The 24,077-nt window shown below is 37.2% G+C and overlaps 3 protein-coding genes across 7 annotated transcripts in view; 2 read left to right on the top strand and 1 right to left on the bottom strand.

Moving 5' to 3' along the window:
* The window catches only part of LOC311293532 (uncharacterized protein), a 21,080-nt gene extending 6,000 nt beyond the window's left edge, over positions 1-15,080 (bottom strand). Inside the window, exons 1-2 of one of the 4 annotated variants that reach the window (XM_084413889.1) lie at positions 13,378-15,080; positions 11,752-12,782 (exon numbers count right to left, since the gene is read on the bottom strand). In XM_084413889.1, the coding sequence (XP_084270015.1) occupies positions 12,768-12,782; positions 13,378-15,075 (1,713 nt within the window). In that variant the 5' untranslated portion in view covers positions 15,076-15,080 and the 3' untranslated portion in view covers positions 11,752-12,767. Of the gene's footprint in view, positions 1-11,751; positions 12,783-13,071 lie in introns of those variants that run through there. The other 3 variants (XM_084413887.1, XM_084413890.1, XM_084413888.1) reach the window with 3 other exon arrangements.
* On the top strand, positions 2,917-10,723 carry prkrip1 (PRKR interacting protein 1). 2 transcript variants are annotated; one of them, XR_014627940.1, is made up of 7 exons: positions 2,917-3,113; positions 3,239-3,317; positions 6,272-6,372; positions 9,133-9,218; positions 9,324-9,385; positions 9,679-9,987; positions 10,287-10,370. XR_014627940.1 is itself a non-coding variant. In XM_084413891.1 (6 exons), exons 1-6 carry the CDS (start codon positions 2,988-2,990, stop codon positions 9,768-9,770), a joined length of 546 nt encoding a protein of 181 aa, XP_084270017.1. In that variant the 5' UTR covers positions 2,917-2,987; the 3' UTR covers positions 9,771-10,723. The 2 variants fall into 2 exon arrangements, 1 of the variants encoding a protein (XP_084270017.1); XM_084413891.1 differs by having other exon boundaries at positions 9,679-10,723.
* On the top strand, positions 11,470-24,077 carry upk3b (uroplakin 3b). The gene is made up of 6 exons (XM_084413894.1): positions 11,470-11,619; positions 19,463-19,606; positions 21,478-21,715; positions 23,186-23,268; positions 23,357-23,486; positions 23,768-24,077. The coding sequence occupies exons 1-6, from the start codon at positions 11,556-11,558 to the stop codon at positions 23,961-23,963; spliced, it is 855 nt and encodes a 284-aa protein (XP_084270020.1). The 5' UTR covers positions 11,470-11,555; the 3' UTR covers positions 23,964-24,077.

Here is a 24,077-nt window from a genome sequence, read left to right as displayed (position 1 = left end):
TACTCTAATGAGAGTTAGGTGAGTTGCAAAGCTACTTATAGTTAGAAGAATGTCCAAAGTGGGCCATCTAAATAAAATGTAACCTGGTATTTTACTGTAAAACAAGAGAAAAAAAAAGAAGAGACAAATGCTGTATGGGGGCAATATCATGATGCTAGCTCGCTCCAGCATGTTTGAGGAATTACCCTACACAAACCGTTTGTGATTATAATCGGAAAATCAACAGCGGCATTGTGTGGATCTGTTAGGCTGGGCCAGATCTGGCAAACACGGCCGAGTGGAGATGTGAGATACTGCTATGGTTGAATTCTGCTAAATATTTCACTGCAATGATAACTATAAAATCAAAACAGCCTCTCTCTGCTGAGATATCATGTTCAAAAAACACTATACGCGATGATTATAATGTTGCAGCCTGGGAACTAATGCATTTAACATCACATACCGCTGGCATTGCCATAATGTGCAAATTATGTCCCCCTAGCATAACAAGGACACAAAACACCTTTCTGTTTTCACACTTAATTTATTTTATTTCATTTTATTTCAAATAAAACATTCTCTGTTGCCTCACCACTCACTAATGTCTGTGTTCACTTCCTGCCACAAAAGCGGGAAAGACGGTATACGGCGACAGTTATGTCATTGTGAAAACATGTCAGTGCTTTATGAGTTGACTGTGGTGAATCACATGGTGACTATGTTGGCTAATGTGGACCATCTAATAGGCCTGTTGGGTCACAAGACATGTTGGGAGAAAAAATAGTTTCCAAACCAGTTCTGAATGATGCTGGGAGTATTTTGAATGAAAGGATTTGCAAGTGAATATGGTATTGCATGAAATAAACATACAATTATGTTCCAGTTTGGAAATACATACAGGTGGTTTTAGGATCTAAAAAAAGATGTGGCAGATATGCATCCTAATTTATATATGCATCTAAATACAACTCTGAACAAATAGGGGTGGCAACTGGCAAGCAATGGAAATGCTGATGACCTTGCCCTGCCTGTGTGCATCCTGTTGACGAAGGGTGAGGTGATATCTATAATAAGGATGATATTCCTGGATGAACTGCTGCTTCTCTGGAATGACTAGCACTAATAAAAAATGAGTAAATAAAATCATGTTTTTGGGCATATAGCATGAGATATGATATGATATGATATGATATGATATGATATGATATGATATGATATGATGAAACAAAAAGGAAATTATATTAGCAAGATTAAGACAGTGGAAAACGAGGTTTAAATCTTTAAGTGTATCACATGAACGATGTGAATGATGTTTGCAGGATTTCAGAAAATAAGTTGTGAATATGAACACTGAACACAATGATAAACATACTTTTAAAGGGACAAGATTTAGTAACTTTCTCCAAGACTTTGCAGTGTTGTGGAAGCTAAAGTCAATCAATCAACCAATCATCCAATCATCCTGTCAATCATCCAATCATCCTGTCAATCAACCAATCAACCAACCAATCAACCAATCAATAAACCAATCAATCAATCAATCAATCAATCAATCAATCAATCAATCAATCAATCAATCAATCAGCCAGCCAGCCAAACAAACAATCAATCAATCAATCAATCAATCAATCAATCAATTAGAGGACAAAGACAACATCAAAACTATAATGTACCTAATCTTGTTCTGGAACAAAAACATTTTCGAAAAGAATGATCTCTATTAGGATTAATCTGTTTATTTGCATGAACCGACCGAACAAATCATTTCAGAATGAATCGAATCACGTAATCTATCAAAATGTATTTGTAATATTTTTATTACAAAAAAACTAAACAAAGGCAAAGTCAAAGCAACTCAGGAGAAGAAAAAGCCCAGTTACAAAGACACGGGATACTTTATCCTCCATTTGCAAAGGCTATATCAAAGAATATTTTGTACATGTTAAGGAATTTCCCATTTCTTCATAAAAGAGGGAAATTAAAAGAATAGTTCACTTAAAATTTAAATTCTGTCATTATTTACTCACCCTCAAGTTGAGGGTGAATTAATTTCTTTCTTCTGCTGAACACAAAGGAAGACATTTTGAAGAATGTCAGTAACCAGACAGTTGATGGACCTCACTGACTTCTATAGGGGGGAAATACTATGGAAGTCAATGGGGTCCATCAACTGTCTTGGTTACTGACATTCTTCCAAATATATTATTTTGTGTTCAGCAGAAGAAAGAAATTCATACAGGTTTGTGACAACTTGAGGGTGAGTGAATGATGACCAAATTTTCATTTTGTTTTTCCACTATTCTTTTAAGTAATTTTTAGCCCCTGCGACCTCCACGTAGCCAAGCTTACGACTGCCGCAACGCGCCCCCTACTGGTAGTCGTAATGAACTTTGAATTTGTTTGTGACATATGCATACAATTAAATTTAATTAAACATAAACATTCAAACATAATGCAGTGAAAAGGAATAACATGATAACTATAAATTAAATAAAAACTTAATAGAGGCACTTAACGTATGGAAAGCACAGTGGATTGTCACATCTTCACTAAAGCGGAAAGTTGAAGAAATTATGAATCGGATTTTCCAAAGCTGCATAGACGAGACACAAGAACAAACCGATTCATTCGAAACAGATTTACCGACAATTTGATAGGCCTACTATTACCTAATTACATTGTTACATGTCCAAAACAAATAATAATAAAAAAACATGGTAATTTTAGTGGGGATTATGGGGATGACATCTAGAGGATGAATGGTTGATTTTCTATTTAATTTCTTGTATATGCCTACTATATGTTTATTTGATATAATAACTCAAAACTGCATAAAAAAATAATGCAAAACTACATCCAGTCATTTGCATGTGCTATTTATTTTATACCCAAAATCGATGTAGATCCACATCAGTCCAATAGGTGGCAGTATGTGGGCTCGGATATGTGAACTGCCACAAAAAAGACTCGAAGATCTTCTCGAAGAAGAAGACGCTGGAAGGATCATGGCGGAGGAGAAGAAAGATGCCCGACCAGGGAAAGCTCCTAGAAAAGAGTCTCAGCCTCTCATTATCGCCAAAACTCCAGCAGAGGAGCAGCGCTTGAAGTTGGAGAGATTGATGCGAAATCCCGTGAGTTAAAGCTTTAACGTTACATCAAACTAACGTTAGCGGGTTTCATTGGAGTAGTAATGATGCTACCGAACTGTTTGCATTGCACACCAAACAGTGCTATGTTTTATATTGTTTTTTTTAAGGATAAACCTGCACCCATACCAGAGAGACCCAAGGATTGGAATCCACGCGCTCCACCAGAGTTTGTGCGGGATGTGATGGGTTTGTGTCGTTTGTTTACTCTCTCAGATCTAGGCATGGGAATCGAAAGAAATGTAAAGGTTCGCTCTCAGAACGACCCAGATGCCTTAATAGCACCATTACCAATTCTTTTAGTACTTTTGAGTTAGAAATATATATAATATGTATAGAAAAAAACATGATTTTTGAGTTTAGTGCTCTCAGAAAATGTTTCCAATTGAGAGAACTGCAGATTTTAGCAGGACCGGTATAGCGCAAAAGAAACTTGCAAAGAGTTTATTTAATAATGATCAATTATTGGCCATAATATATTTTAAGTAAAATATCATGTAATTAAACGTGTGGTTGTGGTAACCTCATTCATTTTCAACTGATTCACTTTCATAAATTAATGACAAACATACATCTCACAAATCGTAAGTCAGGTCAGTTTAACATATTAGTACCACTGCTTGGTTCAATCATATGTGACTAAATAATTTGCAATTGGAGTTTAGTGAATGAATGAAATGAATTCAGGAACGATTCAAATGTTTCACAAACGTTTTTGATTCACTAAAAAAGAACTGCTCATAAGAATCGGGAATCAGAAACAACAGTATGTATGTTTGGCTTGAAGAAACACTTTCAGAGTATTTGGAAAGTGCATTTCAAAGAATTGGTTTTAAACCACTAGTTTTGTTTGTTTGACGTGCATCAAATAGTAACTTCCCCATATTGTCACTGGCTGCACCAACAGGTAGTCCATCCCCAAACTCATGCCTTTGGCGCTGAGCTGTCTCCAGGATTTGAGACTGGATAACACCCTCGGTTTAAACCATTTTTATTTTTATTTTTTATTAATCAACTTATGGGATAATTTGTTAGTTTAACTGCCTCTATTGCTCTCCTCATTTGTAAGTTGCTTTGGATTAAAAGCGTCTGCTGCATGATTATATGTAAAGGGTTAGTTCACCCAAAAATGAAAAAATTGTCATCAGTTACTCGTTCTTATGTTGTTCCAAACCCGTAAGACTTTCGTTCATCTCCGAAACACAAATTTAGATCTTTTAAATGTAATCTGAGAGATTTGTCCCTCCATTGCAAACTACCACTTTGTCGCTTCATAAAGAAATAAAAAAAACTTGTGCGGTTCGTGCGGAAGCTCAAATGTGATGCGTAACACGAGAATGAACCTCATTGGTTCGTGCGGAAGCTCAAATGTGATGCGTAACACGAGAATGAACCTCATTGGTTCGTGCGGAAGCTCAAACGTGATGCGTGACACAAGAATGAACCTCACTGGTTCTTGCAGAAGCTCAAACGTGATGCGTAACACGAGAATGAACCTCACTGGTTCTTGCAGAAGCTCAAACGTGATGCGTAACACAAGAATGAACCTCACTGGTTCTTGCAGAAGCTCAAACGTGATGCGTAACACGAGAATGAACCTCACTGGTTCTTGCAGAAGCTCAAACGTGATGCGTAACACGAGAATGAACCTCACTGGTTCTTGCAGAAGCTCAAACGTGATGCGTAACACAAGAATGAACCTCACTGGTTCTTGCAGAAGCTCAAACGTGATGCGTAACACGAGAATGAACCTCACTGGTTCTTGCAGAAGCTCAAACGTGATGCGTAACACAAGAATGAACCTCACTGGTTCTCGCACGTCAAGCGAACATGCTTGAGCTTCCGTTTACCACAACTGATGTGTGAGTTGATGAATGTTTAAATGTGAATAAATGCCTAAATTCAGAGGCGGACAGAGTACACAGCTTCATTACTTGAGTAAAAGTACAGATACCCCTTGCTAAATTTTACTCAAGTACAAGTAAAAGTACTACAGTCAGATGTCTACTTAAGTAAAAGTACTAAAGTACTTGTTTTTAAAAGTACTTGAGTATCAAGAGTACAAGAGTACATTTTCTAAATATTGCATTACTACTGCCACAGTGCTTACATTGGTAAACACAGCAAACACTTGAAGCGAAAACTATCATTAACTTGTTCAGAAAATTGAAATAGTCTGGTGAGGTGGGGCCACGGGTTGGCACATTCCCGGGATGGACCTGCTGCGTCTTCATCCATTGTTTCGTCCATGGTTTCGTCTCTTATCTAAATCTGCCCATGGAGTTGACTTTGGCAGAATGCTGAAGGTGATTGCTGATAGGCTGTCCCAATCAGTGGCGCCTGCACAATCCAATCACGTTTGAGAGGGAAACAACAAATTGAGGGTTTCCGAGATTTTTTTTATTTCCTTTTTTATTTTTTTTATTTTTAGAAATAACGGGTACTCACAGTTATGGATAGAAATGTAGTGGAGTAAAGAGTACAATATTTGCCTCTCAAATGTACTTGAGTAAAGTCATGAGTACTCCCCAAAAATGATACTTGAGTAAAGTACAGATCCCTCAAAATTGTACTTAAGTACTGTACTCAAGTAAATGTACTCCGTTACAGTCCTGCTCTGCCTAAATTAAATCTGTTCATCATATAAAGCGGTCGTGTCTCTTTAAAATTGCTCTTAACCGCTATGGATTAGTTTTACAGTCTCTTTATGAATTTTAAGTTTCAAAGTGGTAGTTGCATAGCTGTCAATGGAGGGACAGAAATCTCTCAGATATTATTCAAATATCTTCATGTGTGTTTCGAAGATGAATGAAAGTCTTACGGGTTTGGAACGGACATGATGGTGAGTAAATGATGACAGAACTTTAATTTTTGGTTAAACTAACCATGAATGTCCCAATATGTTTGTTGATCTATGTAACTTGTAATATCAAGTTTTCATATGGGTTCATATTTTGTCTAATACATACTCTTTACTGTCCAATGCCTGTCCATTGATTCCAACATTCACAGAATTTCTGCCCACACAAATAATGTCAGGTTACCAGAATCTATTTATTAGTAATTTAATTGTATTTAACTCCACCCCACCACTCTTCAGGGCATGTGTCTTTAGTGAGTGCTCTTATGTTTGATTTTCTCAGGTTCCAGTGCTGGCGCTGGCAGTGGTGAATTCCATGTGTATAGACATCTGCGCCGTCGAGAGTATCAGAGACAAGACTTCCTGGAACGAATATCTGAGAAGGTAGGGTTGTTTCTGCCTAAAGCACATGTGGCAGCCAAAATAAATTATTGTTCAACCACTAGATGGCGGTGTGGACCAGTGGTGTAGGTGTAGGTCACCTGTTCAATTTCACATGTTTAAAGTCCCACTCCGATCATATTTTGAGCTATTTTTAAACATTCTCAGTGGTCTTTAAATTATGATTATGCCGTTTTTAGCCATAATCACAAAACCTGTGCCGTTTTCTGGGACTTTGCTTCAGCAGAGCGGCAGTAGCTCATTAGCAATTCGCCTCTGCGTTGTGGGCGGAGCCGTTGGCAGGGAGACGACCCTCCTCTCCCTCGACTTCGCCTCGATATTTCATCCCTCCCACAGTGATCAATCAGGACATATTTAGTATCAGTGGATTGCTCGGAATTTCGGGATTATTAAGATGCTACTGTCACCGCTCTATCTGAAAAACTGACTGACTCTCTCACGAGTGATGGGCTTGACACACGACTGCGACAGGCGAAACTCGTCGCCACCCGGCGTGTGCAAGTCTAACTTACTTGAACGAGCGTGGAATTTCACATGCACGAATGTCGTCTGTTGCTTGGCTGGAGGAGGCTGGCTGCCCTCTCTCATTATGTAATGATGTAATTACTGACGGGATCAGTCTGTGTTCTCCAAACTTTAGTTTTGACAATTGATAGACGGTGAAAAGTGACTTATTTGTTACAGTATGTGTTCCAATTTCAGCGCCACTATCGGAGCTCTGTTCACAATGACATGCAACGGCTTGTGTGTGTGTATCTGACCCTGCTGCGCTGCTGAGTAAAATTAAACACAAAACACAACTTCAAAAAAGCTGAGTATGAGCTTGTGGCCCCGCCCAGTGGAGTTACTAGGTCACAACTCCAGGTCACAACTCTTTAGCGTCTGCTACTGATTCACAGCCATTTGAATGCAGAAATACTCAGAAATACAACTTTAAGCTTATTTTTCTCAAGATATGTCCTCTAACATCAGAAAAATGCCACAAGAACATGTTAACACCTAGAAAAACATGATTTTCATCAGAGTGGGTCTTTAACTGGTTGTATCAGGAGGGACAGGTGGTGGGAACGAATGGTTCTTATCATAGATTATGTAAATTATGTTTTTGTGTGGACATTGTTTATTCCAAACTATGAGTGAATAACATCTTACTACCTTGACCTGGCTTATTGGAAAACCACTACAGCATATGATTATTAACTAGAAACTGCTTTAGCGTGTATGCATGTCACTAGTGCAGTTTACACTAGGGCTGTCAATAACAATTATTTTGGCAATCGAGTAATTGGTCGATTATTTTGACGATTAATCGAGTAATCAGATGAACTACCGTTTACAAACTGATGTATTCTCCTGTGTTGGCTTTAATGTGTGCTATATATATATATATATATATATATATATATATATATATATATAGTCTGTGATATCGTAATTGTTGTTTTAACGATGTGCGATTTGACATTACCGAGTATAGCCTATCCCTCTCACACACCCTGAGAGTGCATGCATACTCTTGTAGTCTTGTAGATTAGACCAGTGCAGGTACGCAGTGCACGCTTTCACTGCGTGATTTAGTCTTTATTTATATCATTTAGTAATAAATATCACAAGAGTGCAGTTTTTCTCCAAATATCAGCATAACAAATGTGATATTGATTTTATTAAACAAGTTAATATTACGTGACTTACATTTTAGACACCATATTGCCTGCTTTTGCTCTATTATGCCAACGAAAATAGTTCAAAGCACAGTTTAGCACAGCTTTATAAATTAATCTTTTCTTACAGCTTTATGAATGAATGAATCAGTTGAAGCTCAATGATTCGCTTATTACTAGTGACTTGCTGCCACCTACTGGCGGTTTCAGTTTCACATTTAAAGTGTCTTTTCTTGTTTTAAATCATTTTAAATATCAATATTCAATATTGCAAAGATGAATTTTGTTGATACTGATTTCATTTGATTGGCAACAGCCCTGTTGTGTCTTATTTTTATAATTGAATTTGATAACATTTATGAAATTAACACAAAAGATGATGCATACAGATAATTAGGTTTAAAAAATAGCTTTATAAAGGTAAAAATGCCCATATTAGGTCAAAATCAATTAACTTATTGGAAAAAATAATTTCTGTCACTGCTGTGAACTGACCACCACACAGAGTATGAAGAATATCAAAAACTTTGAGACGGCTGTCCACAACTGTCCTAAACCTGCCAAAGTACCATCACAATAAACACACTCAGCAAAATATCGTCTAAAATATCGTAAAAATATCGAGATGTCATTTTTTTTGGGTCAATATCGCACACCCCTTGTTGGCTTAGATTTATAAATTAAGTTACAAATCTGGTGAAATGGCACACACTGTGTACCTAGATTAACTTTATAAGCAACCCAAACATATGCAGAGATGGAATGCAGTTCTACCCGTTATTTGTAGAGGCTTAAATAACTGGATTTGGGTGTGGTGTCAGAGTAGCGATGGATCTGCTCTCCTCTCAAGCTCACGGGTTCAGAGGATCTACATTTTACTGTTGCTGTGACAATCAATATTAAGTTGAGTTTGCCAGTGTAATGTTTAGACGTTTATGTGTCTCTTCAGAAGACTTTAAACCGCTCTATTAAAATAAAATGTTGTTAAATATTTGTGGGGTCTGTCTGAGTAAAAAAAAATATATATTTCAAGATGGAGTTTAACTATTATTGGTTCACATTTAATTTTTCACTTTTGCAGCAAAAGCTGGATGAAGATTATATTGCGAAGGTGAAAGAAAACCAAGAGGCTGCTGTGGAAAGAACAGCCAAACGCAGAAAGAAGAGGTTTGCAAAATACCATCTTGTGTTTGATTCAGATACTAGAATCTCAAGATAGCTCTTAATTTATCTCATGTTTCTAAATCTCAGTGGTTCTTTTGTGTCATTTAGGGAAAAGTTGAAGCAAAAGAAGCTGATGGCCAAGAAAGCCAAGATGGAGAGCCAGAAAGAAGGTTAGAGATGATAAAATAGTTTGTGTTCTGTGGTATTACTGAATTTAATCACAGTGGCCTTTTGTTTTTATTAGCAAAAGCAGGAAGGTATCTAGTAAATAAGCAAATCAATATTTTATAAATCTTATATTAATAATAGTTAACAGTTAATTGATTTGGCAGTGCCTCAGTGTTGTAACATCATGAATGTGAATATTTAATATATATATATGCTGTTTTTGATTGACAGCACAGGTTATCATCATGAGTTTAGGTCATTTTAGCTTTCATCTAAGCGGTGTTTGTGTCAGCAGGCTCTGAGGAGTCGTCGTCTTCCTCGGCTTCTGAAGCAGAGGAACGAGACGATGATGCAGAAGTGCCCAGCTTCGTCATGGGGAAGAGGTGAACGAATGAAGGGATGGCGAAATCCAGCATATATTACCATGTGATGCCTAAAACACCTCAAGCAGAGACCGATTATCAAATTGTGTTCTGACAACACTCTTTGTAATGTTTCAGAAGTGCTCTGGCATCCTTTATGGTTGATGTTAAACGCTTGAGGCTGATGTTCAACACTGAAAACATTTGGACATTTGAAAAGCTGTATGTTTTTCTTCACTGGAGTGTCGATAAAATAATTTGGTAACACTTTACTTGAAGCCTTCATATATAATGCATTATAAAAGTGTTTTTAAAGCATTAACTATGCTTGTGATGCACCTTGTGTTGTATAATCTCATTAATAATAATAATCTCAGTTATAATATACTTATCTATTCATTGAACACACCTTTAGAAAGGATAATGCATTGAAAAACACGACAAACAATACTTACTTTGGCAATTATTTTTGAAAAGATATAATTCATTATAATGTGCACTATCAATACATTTATAGTGCATTATACATAAAGGCTTCAAGTAAAGTGCTACCAATAATTTGACCAGGATTGACTTTTATTCTGTTGTAAATATGTATTTTTTAAATAAACAGCAAAGGAACTATATGTGTTTGGCGTTTAATGAAACATTTTGTGGCTGCTGGAAGTTCAGCTTTGCAATTACAGAGATAAAGACAGTTATTTTAAAATGTAATATCTTATAATATTATTGTTTAACTACCGGTATTTTTGATCAATCAAACAACAATGCGGCATTGAGTATGAGACTTTTTTTTAAACAAACAAAAAATTTAAGGGTTAAAATAAATGTATGTACATGTATACATACACACATGTGTACAGTATATATAAATGAATGTATTTATGTATTATATATGCAGTATTTTTTATGCTATTTCCAGAGAATAACTTTGACATTGATGCACCAGATTAAATATATGGATATTGTATTACTATGTCATGATTTCAACTCTCCAGTCTTTGCAAATATATATTCTGAGTTTTACACATTCACATATATGCGTTTAGCAGAAAGAGAACGTTAGAGAAAATGTCAAAGACGTCTGACTATAAACAAATTCATATGCTTCATGTCTAAGCTGGTCTGGTTGAGCTGGTTTTACCTCAGACAAACAACACAATTATGTATTTTGATTAGTTTTTGGGGTTGCAGAATATGCGTATAGTTTGTCACAGAAAATATGATGGTGTAAATAAATAGTTTTCATGCTTATGTTATTAATGTTCTTCCCTCAAGATATTAGGAATTAAGAACTGCTTGTATTATTATTGGTATATTGTATGAGTAAACTCCACGCCCCTGCTTTTGGATATCGTGTCAACGCACGTCATCTGATTGTTTTGTGGTAATGGGGTTTGTTAACTTTAACATTACTCATCCAAACAGCCTTTCGTCCGACGGCTTTATTTTCCATTCAAGCATCAGATATGTTGGTCACATGCGGTGACTACACAATTGTAGGTAACTTGAGACTGTAATTGTGGCACTGTCAATTCAAAAATATTTAAGCAGAAATCATTTTAATATGATTCAAGCCTTTTTCAAAGCTTACAAATGAACAACCTTGGAATTTGGAATTTCAAAGCACTTTTTTGTGCCCAAAGTACCTCCCAGTTTCTACACACCCTCATGAGAAACTCCACTCCCTTCAGCTTCTTTTTATACGAGTTGCTTCGTATCTGCCAGGCTGATTATTGAATTTCACCAGCTAGGTGTGATTCTACTCTGGATTTGAATAATTAGAAACTATCTGCGTCCTTGTTCCAAGATGAACACAAATGCAATGATCCGTTTGATGTCATTGCTGTCTATATGGATGTGGACCGGACAAGGTAAGTGCATTTTAATTATCAATGTTTGTTTGGTCTTTTTATATGGTGGTTGTTGTTAGTAAAGAGATCTAGAGTAAAACTTAAGATTAGGATCCAATTCTCACTATTGACCACTTATTAGCATGCATATTACTAGAATATTGGCTGTTTATTAGTACATATTAATGCCTTATTCTGCATGACCATATTCTACATCCCTTAATCCTACCACATTAAGGATTAAGGATTAAGGATTTTTTATTGTCATTCCAAAGCATGGTACATGATCTGAAACGAAATTGGGTACTGAGGTCCGGTTAAAATCACTCACAATAAATAGCTAGAATACTCATCAATAAATACAATAATATAAGTTAAAAAAAACAAATACAGATAATAATAAATCACGCAAACCCAAATATACACTAAAACCCAGAAAATTAGCAGCATGGTAAACAAATAGCAGTGTAGTTTTTAGGGCAATAAGTTCAGTTTGCCAGTTCTGGGGTTGGCATTATTAAGAAGTCTCACGGCTTCTGGATAGAAGCTGTTTTTGAACCTTGATGTTCTGGTTCTGATACTGCGCAGCCTCCTGCTTGAAGGGAGATGTTCGAATATTCTATTGGCAGGGTGGGTGAAGTCTTTCATGATACTTACAGCCCTAATCCTGCATCTGTTTTTGTGTATGTCTCCGATTAGCGGGAGACTACACCCGATGACTTTCTCAGCAGTCTTAACCACACGCTGTAGGGCCTTCCTATCTGCAACAGTGCAGCTTCCATACCACACTGTGATACAAGATGTTAGGATGCTCTCCACCACACACCTATAAAAAGATGTGAGAACTGTAGTTCCTAAGCCAGCCTGTTTGAGCTTCCTCAGAAAATACAGTCTTTGATGAGCCTTTTTTACCAGGCTACTACAGTTGGGTTTCCACTTGAAGTCATCGTTGATGTGTACTCCTAGATATTTGTAACTGGAGACAACTTCCACCTCAGCCCCCTCAATGAAGATGGGTGGGGGGTGGTACCTGTTTGTTTTCCTGAAGTCCACAATCATTTCTTTTGTTTTTTCCACGTTGATGCAAAGATTGTTATCCTTGCACCAGGCCACCATTTGTTCCACCTCCAATCTATAGGCTGCCTCGTCATTCTGAGAGATGAGTCCCATCACAACCGTGTCGTCTGCAAATTTGACAACATGATTACTTGGATGTCTGGCGGAACAGTCATATGTCAGCAGTGTGTTTTACAACATTGGACTCAGTACACAACCCTGCGGCGAGCCGGTGTTGAGAGCAATGGTGGAAGAAAATGTGTTATGGATTTTGACAGACTGTTTTCTGTTTGTTAAAAAGTCCAGTACCCAGTTACACAGTGAATAGCTCAATCCTAGAATTTCCAGTTTGTGTATCAATGTCTGTGGAATAATTGTATTAAAAGCCGAACTAAAATCCATAAAAAGCAGTCTCACATAAGTGTCTTTGCTGTCCAAGTGGGTGAGAGCCAGATGTACAACTGATGAAACAGCATCTGCAGTGGACCTGTTCTTTCTATAAGCATACTGATTCTGGTCAGTGCTGGCATCAATTTCCTCACTGATTTGAGTCATGACCAGCCGCTCAAAGCACTTCATCACTATTGGGGTGAGTGCTATCGGGCGATAGTCATTCAAACATAACACTGTGTTAGTCTTAGGGACAGGAATAATAGTTGCAGATTTGAAGCACGATGGTACAACTGCTTTTGACAGTGAGATATTAAAAATGTCAGTAAATACCTCTGAGAGCTGATATGCACAGTCTTTCAGGACCCTGCCTGGGATGTTATCTGGGCCTGCAGCTTTCCGTGGTTTGACTCTCTGAAGGACCCTCCTGACATCATCTGTGGTTACACTGTGTGGCTGCTCACCAGGTGGTACAGTGAGTCTGGTGCTAGAAGTGGTATTAGAGGCCTCAAAACGAGCATAGAATGTGTTGAGAGCATCAGGAAGAGATGGGTCTCTGGGGCATTCAGCATCTCTTCTTTTATAATCAGTGATGCTCTTAATGCCGGCCCACATTCTCTGGGGGTCATTGGTAGAAAAATGACCTTGTATCCTAAGAGCATAACCAGCCTTAGCTCTTTTAATACCGGTACTCAGGTTTCTCCTTGCTACTCGAAGTGCCTCCGTATCGCCATTCCTGAATGCTGAGTCTCGTGCTCTCAGAAGTGATCTGACCTCAGCAGTCAGCCAGGGCTTCTGGTTTGGGTGGATAGTTATTGTTTTGGTGGTAGTAACATCATCCACACACTTACTTATGTAGCAGGTGACAGAGGATGCATACTCCTCCAAATCCACCCCTCCAGCATCTGTCGCTGCCTCCCTGAAGACCTGCCAGTCAGTGCTTCCAAAGCAGTGTTGCAGCATAGAGGCAGCATCACTGGGCCACACTGTGATTGTCTTTTGTGTTGGTTTCATTCTCTTCACTGCGGGGCTGTAGGAGGGGACAAGCATAAGAGAAATATGATCAGACAGTCCGAGGTTAGGAAGAGGGACCGCTCTGTAGGCTCCGCGTCTATTTGTATACACACGATCGAGGGTATTATTCCCTCGGGTCGCAAAAGTGACATGTTGATGAAACCTTGGTGAAATGTCCGTCATATTAGCATGGTTAAAATCTCCAGCAATCACATAAAATGCGTCCGGGTGCTTGTTTTGGAGAGAGACTACGTGTTCATGTAGTTCTGCTAGCGCCTCGCTAGCTTTTGCGCTAGGGGGGATGTAAACAACAACAATGAACACCGCTGTGAACTCTCGCGGCAGATAAAACGGCCGGCATTTGATGGACATGTATTCAACATTTCCAGAGCAATAAGTGCTAATAGTGGAACAATTTGTGCACCAACCTTTGTTGATATACATGCAGAGTCCACCTCCTCGAGTCTTTCCCGACAACCGACTCCGGTCGGCCCGGTGGAGTAGCATATCGCTAATCTGGAGTGCCGAATCTGGTATGTTGTCATTAAGCCATGTTTCCGTCAATAGAAGCACACAGCAGTTCCTCATCTCCTTGTACATATTAATCCGCAGCCTTAATAAATCCATTTTATTGTCCAGCGCCCGAACATTGGCCAGAAAGAGGGACGGAATTACCAGTCTGTTATTTTTAGCCTTTAGCTTAGCCAGGAGGCCCGCTCGCTTGCCTCTCTTCTCTTTCCGAGCACACCGCTTCCTCTTGCCTCTGATCCGGCATATGTTGTACTTCCATGCCGTTGTCCTCAGAAGTCCCCTCCTGCCCAGCTCTGACTTCAGGTGCTGCGGTAATCTTGCTTCATACTTGCTATTAATCTTGTAGAGTTCAAGTGGGTTGTACCTCAAAAACTTCCTTCCACACATAACATTACACTCAGTATTCATTACTGTAGCCAGCAAAGCTGGCAAAACTTGAGTTGAACCGGGAGCTCGAGAAGCCGCTGCACAGCTGCGCGCCGCCATCTTTAGCGCATAACTATTCATAGATGAATACCTCAACTAGTAAGGTAACATAAGGTTGCTAACTATTAATTTTCAGTAATTAGGATTTTATTGAGGTAAAAGTTATAGTTATTAGTTAATAGTGAGAATTGGACCCTAATCTAAAAACCCAGATCTGGTTTTAGCATTACATCACAAATACGCTTAATTTATTCTCTAATCATGCTGTTTATATTTAATCTCAGTTTAATCCTACTCCTCTCCTCTGGCCTTTATGACCTGAAATTAATATATTTTAAAAATCAGGTCTTCATCTGAAACTTTCACACTTGAAATGGGAATGTACACACACAAAGAAAAATGACTATTCTGTGAGCATAAAAATAGTAACACATCCTTTAATCACGGGTCAATTTGACCCACATAAGGAATGAATGGGAAATATGGGGAAACTTTTTATCAATTTGTTAAATGAATCTCACACACACACACACGAATGAATATATCAGACAACTGAACAGTCCAAGAACACACACACACAGATTCTATCAGTCACAATGCAGATCTCACAGATATGAAGTGGAACAGATTTACAATGCAGAACAAATATAGAACATAACATATAGTTCATAAAATCTTTTTGAATATTTGTACTAATGCCTCGCTTGTCTATTAAGATTTTTAGACCATGAAAAAAAATTTTTTCACTTATGAATTAAAAATAAAAATAGAAAAATGTGGTTAAATATTCCAGCTGCACTTTATTTTACAGTACATGCACTTTCGTGTACTTACCTAAGAAAGTACTGGTTAATATACGGTAACTACATGGGTTAAGGGTAGGTTCAGGGTTAGTACCTAGTTATTACCCAGTTATTGCAATTACTATAATAAGTACATATGTATATGGGGGACATGACTGTAAAATAAAGTGCTGCCAATATTCCTAATAAGCAATAGATAATTTATAATATGATGAATAGGGACATACAAATTGGCTGAATGTATTTATTTAATATATATTTGCAGAATCTGCTAAATGTTCATAGTTTTAACAAAGTAAGAGGATCATAAAATCAGATCATCCAGGTAGTGACCATGACCAAACAAACAGTATTAAGAATCAAGAGTATTTTAACTTTTAAATGGAGTCATTTTTTATAAAATCAGCTATTGTCATGAAACTGCTCAGAGACACAAGGTTGAGGATCCAAACACAGAAGTTTATTGAAAAGATAATCCACAATCGTAGTTCAAAACAGGCAAGAGGTCAAAAGCACAGGGTAAACGGTCCAAACAATGACAGAGTCCAAGGCACAGGCAAAAGATCAAAACCAAGACTCAAGGATACAAGGCTCAGAAATGCAGTACTGACACATAACAAACTTCACAATGAATGACCGAATGAACCAGGCTTATATAGACAGGGACTGACAAGGTAATGAGAACTAGCTGAGAACAATCAAGAGTGATGAGACCAGGCAGAGGATTGTGGGAAGTGTAGTCCGGGACAGAATGACAATGATTAAGAGGGTTAGGGTTAGAGTGCCCACCGGTGTACATCCAGGCCACAACAGCTGGTGATCGTGACATTTGTCTGGTGGGCTATGTGTTAACATCTGTTAGTTGAAATAGTTTATTCAGAGTAGTACTAACATTTTATGATACCTTTTTTGTTAAAACGTTAACATTTTGCAGATTCTGCAAGGTGTACTTGTATAACTTATATATAAATGCATTTTTATATTAAACTAGACTAAGTCAGATCTATTAAATAATATAGTAGCCTATTAAAGGGATAGTTCACCCAAAAGGAAAAATTCTGTCATCATTTACGCACCCTCAAGTTGTTCCAAACCTGTATGAACTTCTTTGTTCTGCTGAACACAAAAGAAGATATTTTGAAAAATATGGGTAACCAAACAGTTGATGGACCCCATTGACTTCCACAGTATGAAAAAATAATACTATCAAGCCAATTGGTTTCATCAATTGTTTGGTTACTGACATTCTTCAAAATATATTTTGAAGTAAAATATATACATATACAATTTTTTTTACTGCAGAAATGCATACAGAAATTTTACGAAATACACATATCAAAAAAAAAAAAAAAAAAAACACAGATGAACAACAATATAAGAATATAAGAGAAAAAAAAGGTAAAGAAAGAGAAGAAAAGAAAGACCTTATAATTTGAAATATATAGGCTATCCTTTGGGGGTGTTTTAAGGTATTCAGTAATTTAACAGCTTTTACCCTCACTCTCCTCTCTTCCCAATCCTCCAAACAATAACAATGATAATAAAGATAGTAATATGATTTTATGATTAATATGGGTATATGTGCACACCTCCACCCAACCCCTGCACAGCATACCCGCTATTACTTATAATTCCTCTTGTAATAGATAGTTCATTTTTGGGTGAACTATCCCTTTAAGTATCATTAATTATGACCGCAGCTAGCGTAGCTAGCGAAAGCGGTCATAGGGATTGTCAAAGTTTTTTTTTTTTTTTTTTTGTCATCTACTGAATTTTTCGTCAACGATACCAGGGACACCGAAACACCGGGGAACATGAAATTAGGTGAGCATGTAGCCCCACTAGACTTTTACGGAAAAATTTCGTTTGGTCCCCGGGGGCCACTCCCCCCCCGCGCTGGGCTCCCCCAAACCCAAAAAATGCAGTTTTTCCTAAATAACTACTTGAACCGTGGCACCGAGGATGAAGACATTTTTATGGTATGTTGGTCTTAAGGGCCCACATCAACCTAGCCCATAATCACTCATTTGTGATTTGCGCCCCTTCCCATAAAAAATGAAAATGCAATATTATTCTGCTTTAATCGCCCCTATCTTCAGTGGAGATGTTCAGAACTGCACCATATTTCATGTGTATGATTAACTTGACATCCTCTGGGGGTATGCTAAGTTTCGTAGAATTTCATCCATGGGGGGGTATAAAATAAATTAATTTATGTGCACATTTAGTGACTGTACACTCATCGGCCTGTAGATGGTGCTGTTGAGCGAAGGGTTGCTGGTTTAGGATGATACTGTCACACACACACATGCAGGAATACAAACAAACGCAAGCATGCACACACACTGACATCCACACGCACAGACACACACACGCGCACACACATGTACGCACGCATACATACACGCACAGACACACACACACACACAGACACACACATACACAAACACACACACATACACACACACACACAGACAGACATGCACATACTACTACTTTTTTTAGGTATCAGCCATATACCCGATTTACCAATACCCAATGTGTTATGCTTGGGCACTATACTAATGACGTGGGTGGGACATGTTTCATGCCATGTTAGATCACATCCTGAGAGTCTACGCTTTCAGAAAATATATAGTTTATATAGTTGAATCAGTTTTCTCTTCATGGTACAGACCAAAATGTATTATGTGTACACTTTCTTCACCTAAATTAATTTCAATGGGACATTTACTTAAGTGTTCTACTAGGTACAGTGGGAATGAGTTTAATTTTGTTTGTTTTTTGTTTAAAAAGCTGTTTGTTGTTAGCAATGTAGCATGAAAAAGACTTGCTTGAACACAATAAGTGTGTTTTTGAAACTCATTTTTAAAATACATTATGTAGCGGTACATCTAGTTATAGCAATATTTTATGGATTTAAATTGAATACATTTTGTTTTCATTCTTTTTTTTCTTGGTAAAATTTTATGAATTAAACGGCTCGTAAACATACTTTATCACTTGAAAAAATTGGGGAAAAACATTAAACATGAAAGTACTATGCAATGGTTCAAGACATTTTCCCTTAATGGTTCATATGGAACCTTTTTGGCATAAAGGGTTCTTTAAAATTGAGTAAAAAACCAAGGATTCTGTATAGAAACCCACTGAACCTTTGTTCTTAGAGCGATAAAGAAGCCTTTCGAACAGGAGTGTCCAATCCTGCTCCTGGAGGGCCGCTGTCCTGCAGAGTTCAGATCCAACCCCAATTAAACACACCTGAACCTGCTAACCAAGGCCTTAGGCATACTAGAAACTTGTTGCAAGCTGTAGCTAAACTGGGTAGCTAAACTCCAGGAGCAGGATTGGACACCCATGTCATGTTCATACAAGTCATAGAAATTCTAGATAGAGCCTCAGGAGAAACACACAAGAAAGCAAGGCTGAGCCTGTATGTTCTGTTCCTTGCCCAGTTTTTCAATCAATACACCTGTACCACTGCAAATATTTGGGGTTGTTAGGTGTAACGCAATACATTTTTTTCCCATGACAGGTGCAAGTGAATTAGGGCTGAACCTGCTATTATTCTGTGACAGACTAAAGTTGGAACAATGTGGTCATTTTAAAAATGTCTCTTTGAATGATTATTTTTCTGTCTACAGTTCAGACATTCCAGCCGCAGCTCTCACCTATTGATTTACAAGGCATAATCACCAGCAATACGGTAATACTGAAGCAGCCGTATTGTGTTTTTGATCAGACATGCATTGGCTGTGAGATATGGCTGGTAGCTGCGCTGAGCTCAGGTAAAATATATTTACAAATTAAGGTCAGGGTACAATAATTTAATAGATTTATTTTATTTTGTTTGCAGGCCATAGCACAGATTTTCTCTTGCTCTGCCAACTTGTAGACAAGTAGAATTTTAACACACACACACACATGTAATATACCATTTAAAAGTTTGGGAATTGTTGTTTTGGCATGCATTAATTTGATCAAAAGTGACAGTAAAAAAGACATATAATGTATAATTGTTTCACAACTTAAATTTTCAACATTGATAATAAGAGATGCTACTTGAGCACCAAATCAGCATATTCGAATGATTGCTGAACGATCGTTTCACACTGAATTTGGTGCTCAAGTGGCATTTCTTATTTTAAATGTTGAAAATTAAACAGTTTAACAGTTTAACGATTAATCGCATCCAATATAATATATACTACAATATAAAATCCAAAATATGTGTGTATACTGTGTATAATTATTTTGTATATATAAATACTCACACATGTACATATTTAAGAAAAATATTTATATATAGAATATTTATATATATAATATAAATTGTTTAAATATATATATAAGGTATATACATGAAAATATTTCTTAAATATATAAATTTGTGTATTTGTATATACAAATAGTACACACACATATATATTATGTAAACACAAACTTTGAATGCAATTAATTGTTGCCCCAGCACTATATATATATATATATATATATATATATATATATAGCAACTGATGTTGAAAAGACATCAAATTGATGTCAAAATCAACGTCAAAAAATTGTCAAATATGCAAATCAAATTGACGTCAAAACCAATCCATGGGCCGGCTTCACAAAGCTATTTTAGACCGGTCTATAGTGTTAGACAAGTCAAAGATTTGCTCATAGACTAGTCTAATGCAAGTTAGACTGTTTCACAAAAATAAAAGACTGACTTAATTTTACCCCCAGGCTAACTTAGGTCTAAGACTCTATGTTACCTTGGCAACCAGCAGTAACAATCAGTTACATTACAAACAGCCAAAAGAAAAGGGAAAATGGCTCATAATATAAACATTTCTTCTTGTTACTACATTCTCCGCTAAATTTCCCAAGTAAAATGTCCTTGTAACTGTTATACTCCTCCAACAAACACATATTTTCCACTGGGGTAAACTGCACTGAGCGGTTGAATGCGCCTACTCGATCCGCCATGTTTTTTGTTTTGAAAAGTGTCTTAATTTACCCAGAATGCATTGCAGTGTAGTCCTACTAGATAGTCAGAGACTTAAGTGCTTTGTGCAACGGTCTGATTTAGATGTCTATCTGAAGTCTGACTATCTACTATATCTAAGCCATAGTCAAAGTCTTGTGAAACCGGCCATGGACATTGATTTGATGTAAACCGAATGTCAAAATGCACCTGCATACATAAACCAATTTCAGTGTGGGTATTAACTTTCTCTTTTCACCTAATGACCACTGGGAGACATTGCCTTTCAAACTGACCTTAAAATGATATGCAGTATCTTGATCAAGTCTTGACTAACTTTTGACGTCAAATTGATATCAAGGTGCCCGCTGGGAGGACTTAGATTAAGCCAGGAATTCAATTAGGACATTTAAGTAGCTTTTATAAATGTGCATTTGAAAAACAAAACAAAAAAAATATTACTGGTATGCATCTTGAGACAAAACAATGGCAATGACATATTTTAAGATATGTCAGAGCAAGTTTCAGTCAGTTAATACAGCTCAAACATGCATTTTAATCTGGGCCTAGACTTAAGCCTTGTCTGTGAAACCGGGGGTTAGTGTTCTAAAATGTTGCAGGTCACTGAATATCTAATGCAAATGCTTCCATCTGTTTAAATGATCAAACCTCTTTCACCTTTAGCGACCGGCACCTTTGATGCTCAACTTGATGTTACAAATGCTCCAAACGTCCTCAACCGGTCACCCTACCCAACAGCGTTTGACCCATCATCGCCGAACTTCTTTGTGACCAAAGTTGGACCTCTGTCAGGCTTCCCCTGTAATCAGGCCTCCAATGATTTCTACTTCAGAGTTGGAGCCGAGGGGAAATGTACTGGCACCAACTGTAATGGAATATTACCTGATGGATCCAGTGTTAGGTAGGACCTTTTAATGTAGGACCTGCAATGTGAACCCCCGACTTATTTTTACATAGTTTAACATTTCTAAAAACCCACAGGAAATTCTAAAGACAATTCATGTAGACTCTAAAATGCTAATTCTTTTCCAGGATTTAAGATTACAAAAGCCAACACAACTCTCCTTTCGATGCCATGTCATCATTACTTAACTACATTTAGCTCAACTGTTAAAAAAACCCCCAGCTTTTACTGCGAGTAGCGTTGACAAAACACAGTGACAAGCAAAAGTTTCTCAGTGTATATTGTCAATAGTGTACCGATGAATGAAGCATAGGTCACACAGAAGTCACTCTCAAATAAAGAAGCTTTTTGTTGGTCAACGCAACGAGTCTGCATGACCAACTGAACCTGATGCAAAATCTGCATGCAAAAAATTTGTAACACTCCCAAATCTAAAATTTCAATTGACCGATAACATCTAAATTTTTCAATTGGCCCAAGTGAAATTCTGTAAATTCTAAAATTAAATGTACAGATTTTCACTTGGGCCAATTGAAAAATTTAGATGTTATCGGTCAATTGAAATTTTTGATTTGGGAGTGTTACAAATTTTTTACAGTGTGGGGAAATTTTTCGCCCTCGCATGAAATTCCCATTGACGTGAATTCCTATGGAAATTACTGAAATAAATTTAAAAATTCTCTTAACATTGGTAAATGTGAACAAATGCGACCACATTAGCGAAATTTAGGCTAAATTCATGAATCACAGCTCACACAGAAGTCACTTTCAAACCAAGCAGCTTTCTGTTGGTCAACATGGGGACTTTGATCAAACTGAACACAAGCAAAATCTGTTTCGCTCATGGAAACTGCCAAACATGCCTATTGTAATTACTTGATTTCTTTAACAATAAATTGATCATGGATTTATTTGAGCAATATCACATGAACGAGTGCCATTGCTGAATACCTGCATTGCTGTGATGATATTCAGATCTACAGAACGATTGCAAGTGTAAGATTTCTTTTATACAACAGCTAAAGCTAATTAGATTTAGACACAACATTGGCTGTTTTTTTACTTAAACCGAAAATAGTTTTAAAAGAAGTCAACCTTTGCCATTTTCTAATCAACAGACAGTAGTTGAATTCGTTCTTGAATGTGTTAGAACTAAACATTGAGTGAATAATTCAATGATTCACTCAAAAAGACAGTCACGTGTCGCCACCTACTGGTGTAACAATGTAACCTGCAGAAAGAGTCATTGAAAAATCCCCAACATAATGCACAGACTGTAATATTTATTTATTTACAAGATTCTACAAAAATATAATACTTCTTAAATGCTGGTATTCTTCTGCAATGCTGTCCTTTTTTTAAATATTGTAGTTTGTCAGAAGACTGCAGTTTCAAAGTAGCTTCTTAAACTCTGGATTTAAGATGTTAATGTATTGCAACTGTTTTTCACTTTTTTGTTTTTCACAGTTTCAAGTATCTTCTTATCGATGTGAACAACCAGAATATTTTTAATTCGTCAAACTGGTCTGAAAGCATTCCTCTTAAGACAAGTAAGAATTCATAATATCAAATCATTTGAATTACCACTCTGCTAAGTAATATTGGAGTAATTCATATCTTAATAATCTGTTCATACAGAACAAAGCCCTGAAAGCATTAACAATGGTCTAAGTGCAAGATCTGGTGCCATGGTTGTCATTACTACCATCCTATGTGTGGCTGCGGCTCTGCTTTTACTCCTTTTCTTCATCATGTTATGCGTAGCCTAGTAAGTAAATCATTTAAATCATGTCCACCTCACAAATACAGTGGTTCCAAAATATAGACACTTGAATCACACTTTAAAATGATTAAGATGACACGCAATTGCTAGTTTATATCTCGCAATTCTGACATCTTTTCTCAGAATTGTGAGATATAAACTCGCAATTGTGAGTTATAAAGTGCAATTCTAATTCTAATTCCTCAGAATTTTGTTAGTTTATTTCTTGCAATTTTGAGTTTATATCTCACAATTCTTTTCCTAACATCTGAATCTTGTCCATCCAGCTGTGGCAAGAAAGACAAATCCCAAGCGACATCTCCCATGAGAGTCATGAACTCAATCCGTATCCCCCGCTATGACATCCACAGCCTGAGGGGGCGAGCACACCCCTACGACAACCCAGGATACGTGTCGGAAGGGAAAGATTATTCCACATCTGAGACTCTGCCCAAGTCTGGAATGCAGACACAGAAGCTGTGAGCTCCATAGACACCATCATTGCATAGCCTATTCCAATGGAAGCTAAATTACTATGCAGTATTTCCTCTTTCAACATGTCACAAGGCAAAATAGAGGAACTCTATGACACTCACA

This window comes from Rutilus rutilus (assembly GCF_951802725.1).
Source record: "Rutilus rutilus genome assembly, chromosome: 7".
NCBI classification, from domain to species: Eukaryota; Metazoa; Chordata; class Actinopteri; order Cypriniformes; family Leuciscidae; genus Rutilus; species Rutilus rutilus.
This window is presented reverse-complemented; position numbering and strand designations above follow the sequence as displayed.

Excerpts from the sequence above, each read along its gene's own strand:
- prkrip1 (XM_084413891.1), top strand. The coding sequence starts at position 2,988 with ATGGCGGAGGAGAAGAAAGATGCCCGACCAGGGAAAGCTCCTAGAAAA. Across the intron at positions 9,219-9,323 it reads GCCAAACGCAGAAAGAAGAG|GGAAAAGTTGAAGCAAAAGA; the intron begins GTTTGCAAAATA and ends TGTGTCATTTAG. Across the intron at positions 9,386-9,678 it reads GATGGAGAGCCAGAAAGAAG|GCTCTGAGGAGTCGTCGTCT; the intron begins GTTAGAGATGAT and ends TTGTGTCAGCAG.
- upk3b (XM_084413894.1), top strand. The coding sequence starts at position 11,556 with ATGAACACAAATGCAATGATCCGTTTGATGTCATTGCTGTCTATATGG. Across the intron at positions 11,620-19,462 it reads ATGGATGTGGACCGGACAAG|TTCAGACATTCCAGCCGCAG; the intron begins GTAAGTGCATTT and ends TTCTGTCTACAG. Across the intron at positions 23,269-23,356 it reads AAGCATTCCTCTTAAGACAA|AACAAAGCCCTGAAAGCATT; the intron begins GTAAGAATTCAT and ends CTGTTCATACAG.